Here is a 19,287-nt window from a genome sequence, read left to right as displayed (position 1 = left end):
GAGACCCCCAAGAACCTGACTTCTTCTTGGCTTTTCGCCCCGCGAGCTGTAAATGCCGGTCCAGGTGCAGACAGTCCCAGCTTCCCCTTCTGCTAATGGGTTATTTCTGACAAGGTCCTTTGTGTCATTTTGCATTGCTTCCTTTGCTCATTTGAGAGTTTCTACCAATGACATGCAGTATATACAATCAGCGTTTAGGCTGGTTCTCAGCCTTGAGCAATACACTGAGACAACACTTTGAGACAGATTTCTGGCATATCCAGGGATTTGGACTGCATAGAGGTCCTCCGAAGCACCATTGTGGTCCCGTAGCATTCCTGTAGGAAACCCTGAGAGATGCGTCAGTGACTGCTGTCAGGGACATAGCTAAACACTTGACAGGTTTCTGGGAAAATATATTTCCATTTCTCTGCTTTTACTTCCCATTGAGTTCTAGTTCACTGAGGCCATGTCGACATAGTATTCTTTTCAGGTGACCTAATTTCTAACTTGGTTGGGCAACTAACTAGTTGTGAGACCTTATTTGGTTAAGTGCTAAGTGCCTTAGTTTCTCTAAGTGTCTGTTCCCTCCTACATAAAGTGGAATTGTGGAATGAAATGACTTCTCAGTTGTCTTCCAGTTCTTTAGACAGACAGTCTAATTGTCTAAACAATCTCTCTCTCTCTTTTTTTTTTTTTTTTTTGAGACAGGGTCTTGCTTTGTCACACAGGCTGGAGTGCAGTGGCATGATCTTGGCTCTCTGCAGCCTCAATCTCCCAGGCTTAAGTGATCCTCCCACTTCAGCTTCCTGAGTAGCTGGGGCTACAGGCATACGCTACCATGCACAGCTTATTTTTCAATTTTTTTTTTTTTTTTTTGGTAGAGACAGGGTCTTGCTGTATCGTCTAGGCTGGTCTCAAACTCCTGGGCTCAAGCAATCCTCCTGCCTCAGTCTCCCAAATTGCTGGGATTATAGGCATGAGGCACTGTGTACATCCTCTTTTTTAAATATTTTGAAGAATGCTGCAGTGAATATTCTTGATCTTGTCATTGTGTGATTGATCAATTATTTATTTCAGACAAATTTCAGGAAATAGACCTTCTGGGTCCAAGGATATATACATTCTTAAGGCTTTTTATAGATGTCGTCAAATGATTTCCAATCAAGGTTTCCATTCTCATCTCTGCCTATACTTTCATTATCTTTCTTTTCTAAGTGACATCTACAACTTATGATGTTGTTAGCAAAAAAGTTGATTCCAGAGAAGATTTTAGACCATGAGGGATGTTAATGACTTATAGTTTAACTTCAGAAATATTTGTTGGGCACCCACAGGGTGTCCTTACAGTCGGGAAACTTAAGTGAATGTATATAATAAATGGCTTATTGATATTGCATTGCAGTACCTACTATGTTGCATGACATCACGTGATCTGTTCAGTATCCTGTCCTTTATGGCAATATGTTGTTCAGTGTGCTGTGCACCATTGTAACAGACATTATGCGTTGATGCAGAATTCCCACCAATCCCTGCACATGTGTCTGCTTTGTGTTGTCTCTGGTTCTTTGTGAGTCTGATTCTCACTGATTAAACCTTCATTTTTAGCATATTCCAGTAGAAGTAATCAAGGGGCTTTCATCTATTTTTTTTTAAATGGTGACATTACTCATTTCCAGACTTTATGGCTACCGTACACAAAGATACTTGCCCACAAGAAATTTGTAATCTAGTGGAAGAAATAGACTACCCTATAAATAATAAAATGCAATCCATAATACAGACAGAGACGTACTGATTGTGAGATTTTTTGGTAACTTTGTAAGACAAGTCAGATAGAGGAAATTTGGATTACATGTCTGCTGATTAATTTCTCTTTTTGAATTTTCTAAAAATTATTTGGTAAGGCTTAGAATATTTTATTATTAAACACAGATACATTGGCTCAATAGTATAGGATGTGGCCAGCGCAGTGGCTCATGCCTGTAATTCCAGCACTTTGGGAGGCTGAGGCAGGTGGATCACCTGAGTTCAGGAGTTGGAGACCAGCCTGGCCAACATGGTGAAACCCGGTCTCTACTAAAAAAATATAAAAATTAGCCAGGCATGGTGGCAGGTGCCTGTAATCCCAGCTACTTGGGAGGCTGAGGCAGGAGAATCACTTGAACCCAGGAGGCGGAGGTTGCAGTGAGCCAAGCTCATACCACTGTGCTCCAGCCTGGGCGACGAGCAAAACTCCATCTAAAAAATATGTATATATATAAAAATTATAGGATGTATAATACTATATTTGCAAATATTTATTGGAACTGTGTTTTACGTTTATCAGCTACTAGTTATATGCACCAAGAAAAGCTAGTAAACTGTTCTTGGCTCTTGGCCTGTTATTTTTCAGTCTTATTCTGAGAGAGCAGAAAACTCAGAGAGAGGCTGTATTCCCTGGATGATGAGGGGAGGAGACTGTTGGTGCCCAGCACTGCTGGCGGCTTTCCCGAGGGTTTCACAACTTAGATTTTAACCTGCTGTTTTTATCGTTGGTAAATTCTTTTAGAAAAAGTACTTAAAGTAGAAGTGGGATTCCTGCCTTCAAAGTGCATCATTGTGGAGTGTATTTCTCTGTCTAGGGAAAGAAAAAATAGTCCCATCAATCAAGGCATTTCCTGTGTGCACAATTCACTGCATCTGTAGAAGAGACAGGAAGGCAAATTGTGTCAAAAAGATGCATTATTTTTAGTAGATTTTTTTGTTTGTTTTTTAATAACTGAGAAAATGTATTGCAAGGATAAACAGGCTGTAATCTATAAGGTTCTGACCCTGCCTTAGGATTTTTGGGCTTTTTTTTTTTTTTAGACAGGGTCTAGCTGTGTCACCCAGGCTGGAGTGCAGTGGTGCGATCTCGGCTCACTCCAACCTTCGCATCCTAGTTTCAAGTGATTCTCCCACCTCAGCCTCCCAGGTATCTGGGGCGACAGGCTTATGCCACCATACCTGTACCTGGCTAATATTTTGTATTTTTAGTAGAGACGAGGTTTCACCATGTTGACCGGGCTGGTCATGAGCTCCTGACCTCAAGTGATCCACCCGCCTCAGCTTCCCAAAGTGCTGGGATTACAGGCATGAGCCACCATACCCGGCCTTTAGGGTTTTATAGGACTTTCTTAGACCAGGGCATAGAGGATTGATCCCAGATCCTCTAGCTCTGCAATGCTTGCCTGGAATTTTTCTCTAAGTCCCCTGTCAATACTAACTGGAGCATTTACTACCCACTGTGGCTTCAACCACTACGCTGTTGAGTTGGAACCAGATTTGCCTCCCTGCCAGATCATAATGAGAAGGGATACTTTTTTGGAAGTAGGCACAAAATATAAATGAGCAAGTAACAATAATTAGAATGAATCTTCTTGAAAAGAGAACTTTATTTTAAAGCTAGTAGATTACAGAATGTATAGCATTTTATATACTAGTGCAGTGTGACGAGTGCAGCAGTTAGTGGTAGTAGAGCAATGAAATTTATTCTTGCCATATTTTTGTTCATATTTGGCAGGTGGAAAAAAATGTAGAAAAGTGAGTGAAGCAATTATAATACCTGATTAATACTCTCTCTTGCTCTTCTCAGCACAAAACAAAAGCTTCTCCTTAGATAATAAGTATAAGGATGGCTCATGTTAGCTTATAGTGTAATGCTATATTCTGAGTATTAACTGAAATAAAGTTAGGGGTATCTCTTATATTAACATAAGTTCTAAAAAGCTATTTGTTTCTGATTTTGATTTTAATTTGTTATCTCAAATTATTTTAAGCATATATTTTCGTCACTGCAACCTCTGCCTCCTGGGCTCAAGGGATTCTCGTGCCTCAGTCACCTGAGTAGCTGGGACTGCAGACATGTGCCACCATGCCTGGCTAATTTCTGCATTTCTAGTAGAGACATGGTTTCACCATGTTGGCCAGGCTGGTCTCGAACTCCTGACCTCAAGTGATCCACCTGCCTCAGCCTCCCAAAATGCTGGGATTACAGATGTGAGCAACTGCGCCCAGCCAAAGTAATACTCTTTCTTAAACCTGTGAACAGAATCATGCTCCCTGAGGCAAGAGCTCAGATCTGTAGGTTGCCCTAGCCCAGGACCATGTTTGGAGACCCCCACAGGTAGAAGTGGATAGGCCTCATATACAGAGGCTGTGTGGAGCATAGGGATACACAGGGAGATGCAGGCTGGACTTCTGGATCTGCCCAGGATCTGCATCTACTCATTGACAGTTGCTTTAATCTCTGAGCCAGTTTCTTTGCCTGTAAAATAGGGATAGTGTTGCTCGGTATCTCCTAGGACATAATGAAAATTAAGTAAAATAAAAAAACATGAAACACTTGGCACATTGCCTGGACTTAGGTGTCACTTACTGTATGCCACATAGTATTCTGAATACTTCCCAAATATTAACTCACTTAATCCTCACAACCTTATGAGGTATATACTACTGTTATCCCATTTTAGAGATGTATTAGTCCGTTCTCAGGCTGCTAATAAAGATATACCTGAGACTGGGTAATTTATAAAGGAAAGAGGTTTAATGGACTCACAATTCCACATGGCTGGGGGAGGCATCACAATCATGGTGGAAGATGAAGGAGGAGCAAAGTCATGTCTTACATGGCAGGCAAGAGGGCATGTGCAGGGGAACTCCCCTTTATAAAACCATCAGATATTGTGAGACTTACTACCAGGAGAATAGCATGGGAAAAACCCACCCCCATGATTCAATTATATCCTACTGGGTCCCTCCCATTACATGTGGGGATTATTACAATTCTAAGTGAGATTTGGGTGGGGACACAAAGCCAAACCATAACAGTGGATAAGGAAACCTAGGCACAGAGAAGTTGAGTCACGTGCCTGAGGACAGTGCTGACAAGTGGCAGAGCCAGGATTGGAAGGCAAGAGATCTGACTCCTAGACTTGGTGATTGTAACCACTCGCTATGACTATTAGAAATGAATTGAGAGGCTGGGCACTGTGATTCATGCCTGTAATCCCAGCATTTTGGGAGGCTGAGACAGGCGAATCCCCTGAGGTCAGGAGTTCGAGACCAGCCTGGCCAACATGGTGAAATCCCAACTCTACTAAAAATACAAAAAATAGCCAGGCATGGTGGCAGACCTGTAATCTCAGCTACTTGGGAGGCTGAGGCAGGAGAATCACTTCAACCCAGGAGGCGGAGGTTGCAGTGAACCAAGATCACGCCATTTGCACTCCAGCCTGGGCGACACAGCGAGACTCCATCTCAAAGAAAAAAAAAATAGAATTGAGAATTTAGGCCACGCACGGTGGCTCAAGCCTGTAATCCCAGCACTTTGGGAGGCTGAGGCGGGCAGATCACTTGAGGTCGGGAGTTTGAGACCAGCCTGACCAACATGGTGAAACCCCATCTCTACTAAAAACACAAAAAAATAGCTGGGTGTGGTGGTGGGCACCTGTAGTCCCAGCTACTCAGGAGACTGAGGCAGGAGAATTCCTTGAACCCGGGAGGCAGAGGTTGCAGTGAGCCGAGATCATGCCAACGTACTCCAGTCTGGGCAACAAAGCGAGGCTCTATCTCAAAAAAAAAAAAAAAAAAAATTGAGAATTTAAAAATGGCTTATCTGTATTTATTTTTTAAATCCTTGCTTGAAATTGAATCACTTGAAAACATTAAGATGTTAGGAAATCCATTGATGTATTGCTTAACAGACATTGCTGGAGATAGGGGCCTTTTGTGTTAAGGGAATGCTCTGGGTAATTGAAACATAATTCAAATGCCAGCCCCTTGTAAAGACAATCACTTTGATGAAAATGTACAGCTGGGCACAGTGGCTCACGCCTGTAATCCCAGCACTTTGGGAAGCTGAGGCAGGCAGATCACTTGAGTCCAGGAGTTCAAGACCAGCCTGAGCAGCTTGGAGAAACCCTGTTTGTACAAAAAATTTGCTGGGTGTGGTGGTGCATATCTCTAGTCCCAACTACTACGGCAGCTGAGAGGAAGGAGGATCGCATGAGACAGAGGTTGAGGCTGCAGTGAGCCATGATTGTGCCCCTGCAGTCCAGCCTGTGTGACAAAGCGAGACCCTGTCTCAAAAAAAAAAAAAAAAAAAAGTGTAAATTTAATGTAATTTACTAATTTCTTGATGATGCAGGTTCACCATTCTGACCACAAATATTGCATGTGTGTTTCATGGTAATACAATTTTGTATCTGTGTAGAAAACTATTTCGTGTAGGACTGAGAACGTTTTTCCTCAAACTATGTTCTTGCTTTCAATTCTACCCACCTTAGTCCCTTTAATCTGTTATGTCCTAGGAAACAAATTTAAAAATTTGTGGATCAAACCAGGCCAGTAATGTCATAAATGAGAGGCTAAGGGGGGAAAATGCAGACATTTCATTCACTGATTTTTCTTTATTTTTTTTAACCAAATTTTAACTCAAGAAAAATAGAAAATTTAATCCTCCCTCTGTTATAGTTGAGAGCGAGATTTCTGAATTCCAGACCAGTAAAGTTTGTTTTAAGATTTGTATTTTAAGTAATACCTAATAGACACTGTGTGGTCAAGGAAAATAGAAAATCCAGCCATTAACTGTAGACAAAGAAGTAAATTTCTGAAGCACTGGGCAATAATGGGCAAGTTTGCAAGTCAGTTCTTTTTTACACTTAACATTTTTGTGCACTAAATTAAACATTGAATTCCCTGCTGCTAAGTATGGAAAGTATAAACGGGAACAAACTTTCATCTATTATTCTGTTTCCATTAAAGCCTTCGTTGTGTCGTCCTTACAGCACATTAGCCCTTACTGAAGTTGTTTGGAGATGGCTTAGTGAATACATTTTTGTGCTGTTTTTTGGTCCATGTGACTGTGGTTTTGCAAGAGTTACGCTTAGGCATGTCCCAGACATAAGATTAGGAAGCTATACTTACTTTCCTTCCTCCGGCAATTAAATACCCTGTGCCATTGGCAGCACAGCCTGCTGCGTCTCTCTTAGGGACAGTGTCCCCAGGTAGTATCCCCACACATCACCAGCCTCCATCACCACCTGCCTTGCATTGATCACAGAAACAAAGAAGTAATTCCATATCAAGAAAATAATTTTTCTCACATAGATACACATCTCTTTATTCTTCTTTCATCCCTTCTCATCTCCAACATTCCCCAGTTATTTAAGGAAACCTTTCTTCTATCTCAGCCTATTTCAGTCTACTTGTGAGTGCCTTCCGCACACCCCCCCTCAAAAAAAGACCTTTCTGATGTCTGTTATGTGTAGAAATATTTCTAGTGACAGATCCAAAATAAGAATTAGGAAGGCCAAAAGTTTTGATGCAATAGGAGAGAAAATGAAGAACTAGGGGTACCCATCATTCAAACCACCAAATATATTAATATATATTTTAGAAAAAGTATTTTCTACTATTTTTGTTGCACCTATATAATGTTAAGTGATTGGGGTTAAACAGGCTTTTTTTTTTTTTTTTTTTTTTGAGACGGAGTTTCACTCTTGTCGCCTAGGCTGGAGTGTAGTGGTGCAATCTCTGCTCACTGCAACCTCCACCTCCCAGTTTCAAGTGATTTTCCCTCCTCAGCCTCCTGAGTAGCTGGGATTATAGGCATAGGCATGTGCCACCACGACTGGCTAATTTTGTGTTTTTAGTAGAGATGGGGTTTCACCATGTTGGCCAAGCTGGTCTTGAACTCCTGACCTCAGGTAATCCGCCTGCCTTGGCCTCCCAAAGTGCTGGGATTACAGGTGTGAGCCACTGTGCCCGGCCTAAACAGGCTTTTAGCAGGTTTGTCTTAGAATTGTGTATAGTTTGTAATTTTTTGTTTAGAGAAATATTTTCTAAGTTTTTGTTTTGTTTTGTTTTTTGAGACAGAGTCTTGCTCTTGTCACCCAGACTAGGGTGCAATGGCACGATCTTTGCTCACTGCAACCTCTGCCTCCTGGGTTCAAGTGATTCTTCTGCCTCAGCCTCCCAAGTAGCTTGGGATTACAGGTGTGCGCCACCACACCCGGCTAATTTTTGCATTTTTAGTAAAGACGGGGTTTCACTATGTTGGCCAGGCTTGAACTCCTGACCTCAGGTGATCCACCTGCCTTGGCCTCCCAAAGTGCTGAGATGACAGGCGTGAGCCACCACACCTGGCCTATTTTCTAAGTTTTTTAACAAATTAATTTTGAGACTGCTTCCTCTGTTTCAACAAAAATGCATTAAGAACCTACTGTGTGACAGGCTGTGGCTAGATCAAGATGAATAATACCAAAAAGTAACTCATTGGTTAGAGGGGAGAAGAAACGTGCACCAAGAGTTCCAGTACCAGAGCTTGCTGCTCAGTGAAGCTGCAGGATGCCTGTGTGGCCCCAGGAGGGAGGGACCTGCTGCTGTGGCTGGGAAGGGAAGGGGGGCAAATCTGTCAGCATAGTCCCTACCAAGAGCAACTAGGTGATGGGGTTTTGTCAGATCTCTTCTACTAGTCACCTGTGACCCCGCAAGCCTTTCCAAGTGGTAGGTCACCAGATTCTGCTGCATGCACTGGGTTTCTACTCAGCTGGATTTAGAGTTCAAACATCTTTGGCATAAAAAAGAAATACATAAAGACAACCCTTAAGGGTTCACAATAAAAACTGATTTACTCCCTCCTATCTATAGATTACAAATTGAACACCCTGTAACCATGGCTAAAATTGTCATGAGTACTCAACACACAATTAAGGCTGGGCGCAATGGCTCATGACTGTAATTCCAGTGCTTTGTGGGGCTGAGGCAGAAGGATTATTTGAAGCCAGGAGTTCAAAACGAGCCTGGGAAATATAGTGAGATCCTGTCTCTACAAAAAAATAAAAATAAAAAATTAGCTGGGCATGGTGACACACACCTGTGGTCCTAGCTATTCGGGAGGCTGAGGCAGGAGGATCATTTGAGCCTGAGAGATCAAGCTTGCAGTGAGCCATGTTCACGACACTACACTCGAGCCTGAGTGACAGAGTGAGACCCTGTCCAAAAAAGACCCCCCCACACACACAATCAAACATAATATTGAATGTGACAACTAGCTAGAATATTTTGTGGAATTAAAAAGAAATGCTAACTGGCTGGGCATGGTTGCTCATGCTTATAATCCCAGCACTTTGGGAGGTCAGGAGTTTGAGACCAGCCTGGCCAACATGGCAAAACCCCATGTCTACTAAAAATACAGAAATTAGCCTGGAGTGGTAGTGCATGCCTGTAGTCCCAGCCACTTGGGAGGCTGAGGCAGGAGAGTCACTTGAATCCAAGAGGCAGAGGTTGCAGTGAGCCAAGATCACATACTGCACTCCAGCCTGGGAGACAAAAAAAAAAAAAAAGAAGAAGAAAAGAAATACTAACCCTGGCAAGGTCTAGAACTGTTGTATTAATTCTGAAACATGGGAGTAAATATAGACACACTGATGTTGCCTTTGACTTTCTGCTCTCACAGGCTCCTCAGTGGTTGGAAAGTGATTCTTGTCAGAAATGTGAGCAGCCGTTTTTCTGGAACATAAAGCAGATGTGGGACACCAAGACGCTGGGACTAAGACAAGTGAGTAGCCACTGTCGAGTCATCGCTGGCTTGATTGTGTGTTTCACTATTTGCATACTTAATCTGGGGTTTTTTGAAACACACTTTGTTTTTGCAAATGCTATTAATTCCTACATTTTCTCTGTCTTTATCATTGTGTGGCTAACAATGAGGAAGACCTTTCCCAGGGCCAGTGAGACTGTTAGCTCACTGTTCCATTGCTTGTCCTGTATTGGAAAGGCAGGGGTGCGTAGAAGATCCTGAGAGCCTATTTTTAAATAGATAAAAGATCTTTCAGTTTAAGACTATTACTTATTAAAGTCAGTGTTTTATGCTAGCCAAGAACAAAATTAGAATAAATTAAGTCATACAGTTATATACCTTACGCTGTCACAAACAGATAAAAAGTAATAATTTAGTCCTCACTTGAATGCCTGACCCTATGAGTTTTCGATTATTTTAAATTGTTCCCTTATAAGCATACCTGGAATATTTTTATTAAGCATGTTTTGAGTACTGTTTTTAAATTTTTTTAATTAAAGAAATATGTTCCAAATAGCCTGTAGATTTCAAAGGTGCTGTTAAAGGATTCTTGTAATACTAAAGTTCTACAAAAAAAAAAAAAAAAAAAGCAGGTAAGTAAAAAAGAATGCTGATTTTATTTCTTTTATTATTGGTTGCACCTCTGTGAGCGATTAGCCTAAAGTTTGTATGTGTTAATAAACTTTTTTAGCCCTGCATGGTGGCTCAGTCCTGTAATCCCTGCACTTTGGGAAGCCGAGGTGGGTGGATCACCCGAGGTCAGGAGTTTGAGACCAGCCTGGCTAACATGGCGAAACCCTGTCTCTACTAAAAATACAAAAATTAGCTGAGTGTGGTGGCGGACGCCTGTAATCCCAGCTACTCGGGAGGCTGAGGCAGGAGAATCACTTGAACCTGGGAGGCGGAGGTTGTGGTGAGCCAAGATCACACCACTGTACTCCAGCCTAAGTGACAGAGCAAGACTCCATCTCAAAAAATAAATTAATTAATAAATAAAATCTAAAAAATTTTACTCACAGAGCTACTCCACAGTAAGGTCTCATATGAGACTGGCAGGCAAGAAGGGAATTATTTTAGTGCTCAGACCATTATAAAGCTCTGAAATAGCACCTGAGTTCTGTCTGTCATTAGCCAAGTTCTCACAATGCATGGCTGATGGTAATTAGTGCAGTATAATTAATAGGTGAAGTATTCCCTACTTCTAAAGGAAACACAGAGAAATGGATTTTACTTCCATTTATTAACAGTTAACAGAAGAGAGAAGAGGTGCTGGTCACTAAACTTTTGGTGGTAAAAGAATATGTCAAAATCAGTAATAATAATTGGACTATTTTGTAATGTTCTTGAGGCTTATTTCCAGAGTCACAGTTTGAGAGATTTTAAAAAATAGCAAAACATATGATTATGGGCATTAGTTTCTTAATGAGAGCATAGTGCATTTAAAACTTATCTTAGGCCCGGTGTGATGGCTTATGCCTGTAATCCCAGCACTTTGGGAGACCAGTGTGGAAGGGTGGCTTAAGCCCAGGAGTTTGAGACCGGCCTGAACAACATGATGAGACCCCGTCTCTATAAAAATAAATAAATAAAACTTATTTTAAAACCCTTTAGGCTGTGCATGGTGGCTCACACCTGTAATCCTAGCACTTTGGGAGGCCGAAGCAGGAGGATCACTTGAGCCTAGGTGTTCAAGACCAGCCTGGACAACATAGCAAGACCCTGTCTCTACAAAAAAAATCAAAAAATTAGCCAGACATGGTAGCAGACACGTGTAGTGCCAGCTACTTGGAAGGCTGAGATGGGAGGATCGCTTGAGTCTGGGAGGTCAAGGCCGCAGTGAGCCGTACGCCATTGCACCTTTGCATTCCAGTCTAGGTGACAGAATGAGACCCTGTCTCTGAAAAAAAATAATAATAATGCCTTTTTTATGATGGAGGAATAAATTTTTCTTTCCCTAAATCTACAGTGATTAGGTTCCTAAATGAACTAAATTTGGTGTTGTTAATATTGTTTGTTAACATGTAGACAGATAATATGAATGAATGAAAAGCAACATTTGACCAGTACAGCAAAGTTTTTTGGAAATCTTTGACTAGTGTCAAAATTGTCTGTCTTATGAGTGTTAATTGATACGTTGAATTGGGGTGATTACAATTCAAGGCATATCCTCCCCGCTCCTGTTCCCCTACTCTAAAGGGAAACCATGTGCTTTAAAGCAAAAGCTAGGCCAGGCGCGGTGGCTCACGCCTGTAATCCCAGCACTTTGGGAGGCTGAGGCAGGTGGATCATGAGGTCAGGAATTCGAGACCAGCCTGACCAAGATGGTGAAATCCCATCTCTACTAAAAACACAAAAATTATTCAGGCGTGGTGACAGGCACCTGTAATCCCAGCTACTTGGGAGGCTGAGGCAGGAGAATTGCTTGAACCCAGGCGCCAGAGGTTGCAGTGAGCCGAGATCACGCCACTGCACTCCAGCCTGGGTGACAGAGTGAGACTCTGTCTCAAAACAAAACAAAAAACAAAAAGCAAAAGCTAACACCCTGTTTTCCTCCTCCCGGTCACCCGTGAAGCATCACTGCAGGAAATGCGGGCAGGCTGTCTGCGGGAAGTGCAGCAGCAAGCGCTCAAGTTACCCAGTCATGGGCTTCGAGTTCCAAGTCCGGGTGTGTGATTCTTGTTACGACTCCATCAAAGACGAAGAGTGAGTGTTTGCATATTTTTGTCTCATTGCTTCTTATTACATCTGTCTAATGGTTCTCTGAAATGTGAAGGACTTCAGAAGTGATAGGATATGTTTAGCCATGTGTTTGTTTCTCCTGAATTTCCTAAGCCATTTTATTTGTTGTTTTTTTTTGAGACAGAGTCTTGCTCTGTCACCCATGCTGGAGTGCAGTGGCGTGATCTCGGCCCACTGCAACCTCTGCCTCCCAGGTTTAAGCGATTCTCCTGCCTCAGCCACCCGAGTAGCTGGGATTACAGGCGCCCCCCCACCACCTGGCTAATTTTTGTATTTTTAGTAGAGATGGAGTTTCACCATGTTGGCCAGGCTGGTCTCGAACTCCTGACCTCAAGTGATCTACCCACCTCGGCCTCCCAAAGTGCCGGGATTACAGGCGCGAGCCACTGTGCCTGGCCCCTAAGCCATTTTTGAAGAGAGGACCTGCCCTAGCTTTATGCCTTAAGACCATGAGTGTGCATCTCAAGTTGCCCCTCTGACTAGGCAGCTTTGTCCTGAACACAGTGAGGAATGCTAAGTTACATGGTCCAGTAACTGGGTGGACATCCTGAGCCTCCGCATCCCACTGGCTGCTATGCAGGGATAAGTCCATGCACCTGTGGATGGCAGTGGTTGAGCTGGTTCTCTATAAAAGTATCCAGTGCCCAGACCTTTGTTCACACATGCATGTAAATTTAGTGGGAAAACTCTAGAGACCAATGTTCTTTCTTCCACAAAAATCTGGCTTAGCAGTCTATTCTTAAATTGCTCTTTGTGTGTAAGACACATCTGTTTGTATACCCCACTCTGCCCTGACTTTTAGGCAAATCTATTAGGACAGAACCACCATTTTCTTTCCTTCCCTTTGAATCATCTTTTAAAGCAGCAGAGACAAATGTTGGCAGAGGTCCACATTGGAAAGCTAGTGCATCACGACTGGTGTTGGTAAACGAACTAGTGATGGGATTGGGGCAGCTGGGCTTTGAAGCCGGTGCTGTAAGAGACACTGCTCCTGTGCATGGTGGAGGTTTCAGGGAAAACGGCAGCTCTCTGATGTTTTGCCCTTGCTGTATGATTTTATTCAATGCAATTCTTCTTTTATATTGAAGATTCTTGTTTTTATATCTAGGAATGTATCAGCCTTTCCAGTAAAAAAAAAAAAAAAAAAAAAAATCAGTTATTTTGGGAGTTTTATAAAACAATCTTGTGATTTAACATACTTTCTGTCATCATTAAATTATAGGTTAGTTTTCAAAACCATAGCCACAATTTTAGGAGCAAATTTTAACACTATTATCATAAGCATTTACTTTTTTTTTTTTTGAGACTGAGTCTTGCTTGATCACCTGGGCTGGAGTGCAGTGGTACAATCTCGGCTCACTGCAGCCTCCACCTCCCAGGTTCAGGCGATTCTCCTGCCTCAGCCTCCCGAGTAGCTGGGATTACAGGCGTGTGCCACCACACAGAGCTAATTTTTAAGAGACGGGGTTTCACCATGTTGACCAGGCTGGTCTTGAACCCCTGACCTCAAGTGATCCACCCATCTCGGCCTCCCAAAGTGCTGGGGGTACAGGCATGAGCCACTGCACCTGGCCATATTTGCTTATTTTATGTTGCTGAAAAAGCTTACCCCACTAGCTGTAGGTACACTCAAGTAAATTTTCAGTGATCTCTTTTCTCTTGTTAGTCGGACTTCTCTAGCGACCTTTCATGAAGGAAAACATAACATTTCCCACATGTCCATGGACGTTGCCAGGGGACTGATGGTGACCTGTGGGACCGACCGCATTGTAAAGGTACGCTGGCTAATTGTCTGTCAGCATCTCAGTTGAGATTGCCCATTATCATGCTGTGAATGTGCAGGAGACAGTCACTCTTTCTGATTGGCAAGCTTTATAAGCAACTGATTGCCAGTTTAAAACCTTGAGAAACAAATTGCTTGCCTCTGAGTTTCCATGCACTCAGTGGTGGTCAATCCCAGTGGCACCTCCCTCTGCAGTGTCTGTCTGGCGGAGTGAGTCTGGCACCCTGTATATCCCTATGGGTGGAGCTGACCTCAGGGTTCCCCCTTGCTGGGCTGGGCCCTCACCCCTGACCCATCTCAAGACATTCCTACCCTTGTCAATGTTCCTTTTCATCCTAGGCAGAATGTGTCCTCATTATAAGGAATAACCACACATTTTTAAAATTAAATCCCTGGGTCACTAACACATAAATTGAAATGAAGTGTTTTATACTTAGTACCATTCTTTTTTTTTTTTTGAGATGGGTCTTGCTCTGTTGTCCAGGCTGGAGTGCAGTGGCACAATCACTACTCACTGCAGCCTTCACCTTCCAGGCTCAAGCAATCTTCCCACCTCAGCCTCCCAAAGTAGCTAGAACTACAGGTGCCTGCCACCAGGCTTGGCTAATTTTGGGGGGATTTTTCGTAGAGATCGGGTCCTACTGTGTTGCCCAGGCTGATCTCAAACTCCTCAGCTCAAGTGATCTTCCCATCTCAGGCTCCCAAAGTACTGGGATTACAGACATGATCCACCATGCCTGGCCTAAGTACCACTCTTCAAAGGTGAAACTGTGAGATATTATATATTCCTGATGGGCTTTTCTAAAAAAAAAATGGAATTTATACTAAAACATTATTATGATGTAATTTTTATGTGTAAAGACACTACCTATATGCTTTATTCACATTTTAGTGAACTACATTGTTTTATCTTTCTGAAAATCTTTTTGTTTGAGATAAGGTCTCGCTCTGTCACCCAGGCTGTAGTGTAGTGGTGTGACCTCGGTTCAGTGCAACCTCTGCCTTCTGGGCTCAGGTGATCCTCCCACCTCAGCCTCTTGAGTGGCTGGGACCACAGGCATGTGCCACCACACCAGGCTAATTTCTGTGTGTTTTTTTTTGGTAGAGACAGGGTTTTGCCACGTTGGCCAGGCTGGTCTTGAACTCCTGGGCTCAAGCACTACACCCGCCTTGGTCTCCCAAAGTGCTGGGATTACAGGCGTGAGCCACCGTGCCCAGCCACCTGGCCTCTTTCTATAAATCTTAAGGAGGTGTTATGAAAGAAGAGAATGAGAAAATTCATTATTTTGATACCTTTTGACAGTCGTTTGTTTGTCTGTGTTGACTCTTGCCATTAGACCTGGTTATCACTGCTGCCGTTTCCGCGTTTCTTCCTTCCTTGTAGATCTGGGACATGACGCCTGTGGTGGGCTGCAGTCTGGCGACTGGGTTTTCTCCACACTGATCTGAGAGCTGGGCGACGTCCACACCTAAGAACAGCAACTCCACCAAATGAAGTCCTTCTCACGCAGCTCCACAGCGCTGTCTCGTGAATGGACAGTAGCCACTTACAAACAAATCAACATTTTTAAAAAGAAAATGTAAAGGTGTGTTTTGGGGCATTTGTGGAACTTACCCGTGGGGACTAACATGGAAAAGGTCTATCCGTAGTGGTTCCCTGAAGACTGGAATTACTTCAGCGAAACTTCCCCATGAGCAGCTAATGTGTAGTGAAAGAATGAGCTAGCAAATGAGTTTTAGCGGGGACAAAAAATCAAACAAAAAAGTGAACGCTTAGAACCTTCTCAAAGCAGTCACAAGTACAGACACTTCACTTAGCCTAGGGGGCCTTCCAGGGTTCTTGTGGCTGTTGTCAGAGCAGGAGCTGGGGGAAGGAAGACTTGTTCTCTCTTTCTTGAGGGGTGGCATTAGGAACTTACGAAACCAGAGACCTTTCCCTATGAGCTGGCAATATGTGAATATCCTCTACACTTAGTTATTGATAAACTTCTTAAAGAGATCTGTTATTTTCAGGTAGTGCCATAATCTGCACTTAGCATTGGCTTGCTTCAGTTGTTTCTCTTCCCAGCCAGTATGCCACAGGTGAACTTTTGAGGTTGTCATTAAGTAAGTTGTGAAATTTCTGTAATAACCAAGGCAGTCTGCATTCTTCCCTTTCCCCCAAATTCCTAGGACAAAATTTTTTATGGTGCTGTTAACATGGGAGTCACACAAGCCGCCTAACTTTTTCTCATTGCCATTAGTAATGACTGATGGAAAACCCAGCCACCATTGTGATGCGAAATGATCAGTCTGTTGCCTGGAACAGCCCAGTCCTCTTAACTGAAACAGCATTCTACTTGTTGTTCCAAGATGAGCCTCTGCAATATTCTGGCAATTTAATATACCCCCCACAAAAGCACTCCACCGCTTTTACACTATTTTGACTTTGAGTTATTACTAGTATTATTCATGTTTTCATAAAAAGAAGTTAGTGACCCAGAGCTGTAATCATTCATCAGGTCTTCCACAATAATTCCCAACTCGTAAATTGCTTTCCTAACAACTAGCAAAAGCTGTTGTTCATAATGGCATTTCTAAAGCTTTTGGGCACTGTGTACCAGGATGAGGAAGAGAAGAAATGAGGAGCCTGTCTTTTAATATTCCAGTATTTGTGTGTTTGATTTTTTTTTGACAACAGTACATATATCTATTTCTCTAGGGATGTGGAAGTAAGTGGAGAAGGGCCTACCTTTTTAAAGGACAAATATAAAAATAGATAGCAACAGTATCTTTGCTAATCTTACTAATGGATATTGATTAAAAAAAAAAAAACACCTCAGTACTGCATCACTGTGTTGGGATCATACCAAGACAATAGGGTCATTCCATATGATAAAACTAAAGGACTAAATTTGTTTTATAGTGACGTCTTGGACTGAAAAGTTTAAGGAGGCAATCAAACTAAAATGTCTTAATGGCTGTGTGACACACGTAAGGAAAGGAAAGGGGGTCAGGCACATCATGTACTGGAATGATCTGCATTAAACATTGACTTGTCTTCAGAAATAAGACTGAAGGGTTTTGTTGTTCCTTAGAGTTTTCATATTACATCACCTAAAGAGATTTCTTTTAAAAACTTTCTAGACTCTTTGCAAAATGTATATTACTAACATAGTTTGGAAGAAAAATTGAGTAGTGGTAAGTTTTGTTCAAGCACAATGTTGAATGTTAAGCTTCCTGTATTAATTTTAGTTCAGTTAATGGTTCAGCCCATACAAAGGTGCTATCCTGGGGATTTTATGAAGTCCTGAAAGGAAAATAGAAGATGATCAATTCCTTGCCCTGTGGAAGACTGCAGAACTGTGGTTTTGTTTTCCTTTGACTTCTGTAAAATGTGACTGTTTGACATCTGTGGTAGATTGAACGGAATATCATAGCTGCTGAGTTTACTCCATAGCTTTCAAACCTTTTTTATTTTAAGAAATTCTTAAAAAACCCTATGTTCCTTGGGAACATAAAGTTATTATAGTGCCTCCTAAGGGGTTAATATAAATCAAGGAGGAAATTTATATTTAACGAAGAATTGGAGTGACATATCTTAGAAAAGGAAAGGCAGATGTTTCCATATAGCTTGCCCTCCACCAGGCCTATCATCATTTTTCTTTTTAGAGACAAACATGACAGGCTTGTCTTGTCTCTCTCACATGCTAGGTAGCAAATGGGGTGATATTTTTATAGAAGTGGGCAAAAATTATTTTCTCAATTTTACTGAGTAGGCACAGAAGAAAAGTACAGATAGGCTGATGGTTATTGCCTTATTTTGACTGCATTTCTCTTAAATGGGTCATTTAAATTAGTTCTTCAAGTAACAGTTTACTGGTCATTCCATTCCTGAATATGCAGGCTAATTTGTACAGATAGGGATTAAGGAATACAGACTATTAGAGAAGATCCTTATATTTACATCTAGTATATATGTGATAAGGAAATGCCAATTCTTCATTATAAACACGTTTTAAAATTGTTCTTTCTTAGTTCAAATGATAGCAATACCCCTATAGCATTAGGTAGAAACAAATTATTCATTACATTGTAAATCTCTTTACTATGTCCTAGCTCTGTCCTGCTACCTAAAGGATACAAAGAAATACTATTGCTCTAGAATGTATCACTTTGTTCTCCCACGAAATAATTCAGTTTGTTAGTACCTATATTTTTAAACTGGTGAAACTGACCCAAATATGTAATAAATACCATAGTAGCTCAGACCCAAGGAGATATTTTTCTAAAATCAGTTTTCATTAAAGTACTTTCCACTTCCGTTATTGGATATGGTATCTCCTAAAATGTAAAAAAAAACCTGTTACTATAATGATAAACCATCTGCTCATTGTAAGTGTGAGGCTTAACAAATAAGTAATACATGCTATATTTATTCAAGTGTCTATTGCTTAATTGTTAATTGTGAGCAGATTTATTGAATGCCTATTTTCTGCAGTTTACAATACAATAACTCTTTGAGTAAATTGAAGTTTAATTGTGCAACAAATTTGTATTAGAGTACAATTTAAAGTGTTTTTCTCTATAACCTTTTTTGACTGGGGAAGCAAGGGGTAATGTTAATTAGTACACTTTGTTCTTGTACTAGCTATGTTTCTATAAGATACGGTGCCCTGTGTATCCCAGAGATGCTAGAAAACTTTGTTCTTTGCTCCTATTTGTGGGTTCTGTTTTTGTGGGTTTTTTTTTTTTTTTGAGAAAATGTACACAATAAAACATTCCTTGCTTGTTACTATGTTTGCCTAATATCACTTTTGTTGTAGTCGGCCTGGACGTAGGGCAATAACAGTAGCAACCATTTATTCAGCACCCTCTGTGTGCTGGGTGCTTTCACTACATTATCTTACTCAATCCTGGCAACACTTGGGCAAGGCATTATTCCTCCCATTTTACAGATGAGAAAACCAAGAGAATTTGTGTTATTAAGTCTGTCTTTCTGTCTTAAAAGCACATGCCTTCTTCCTGCCTCTTGCCTGAATGTGCTAGCATGTCATTTGTGTTCTCTGTAAGGGTGGGGTGGGTATTACTATCTCTGCTGCTTGAGGTAGCAGTCAGCATAGTGCAGGATATTTAGGCTCTCTGACCACACAGAGCTATCTAGTGATAACAAGATCAAGCTCTACTTCTCCTCAGCAGCTCA

The 19,287-nt window shown here is 41.7% G+C and overlaps 1 protein-coding gene across 4 annotated transcripts in view; it reads left to right on the top strand.

Moving 5' to 3' along the window:
* The window catches only part of WDFY1 (WD repeat and FYVE domain containing 1), a 70,258-nt gene extending 51,376 nt beyond the window's left edge, over nt 1-18,882 (top strand). Inside the window, exons 9-12 of one of the 4 annotated variants that reach the window (XM_024243206.3) lie at nt 9,461-9,562; nt 12,156-12,286; nt 13,989-14,097; nt 15,490-18,882. In XM_024243206.3, coding sequence (XP_024098974.1) covers nt 9,461-9,562; nt 12,156-12,286; nt 13,989-14,097; nt 15,490-15,549 — 402 coding nt within the window. In that variant the 3' untranslated portion in view covers nt 15,550-18,882. Of the gene's footprint in view, nt 1-9,460; nt 9,563-12,155; nt 12,287-13,967; nt 14,098-15,489 lie in introns of all 4 variants that reach the window. The other 3 variants (XM_024243205.3, XM_054549903.2, XM_054549904.2) reach the window with 3 other exon arrangements.
* The last annotated feature ends 405 nt before the right edge of the window (nt 18,883-19,287 follow it).

This window comes from Pongo abelii, chromosome 11, assembly GCF_028885655.2.
Source record: "Pongo abelii isolate AG06213 chromosome 11, NHGRI_mPonAbe1-v2.0_pri, whole genome shotgun sequence".
NCBI classification, from domain to species: Eukaryota; Metazoa; Chordata; class Mammalia; order Primates; family Hominidae; genus Pongo; species Pongo abelii.
The sequence above is the reverse complement of the archived record's forward strand: the minus strand, read 5'-3'. Positions and strand labels throughout refer to the sequence as shown.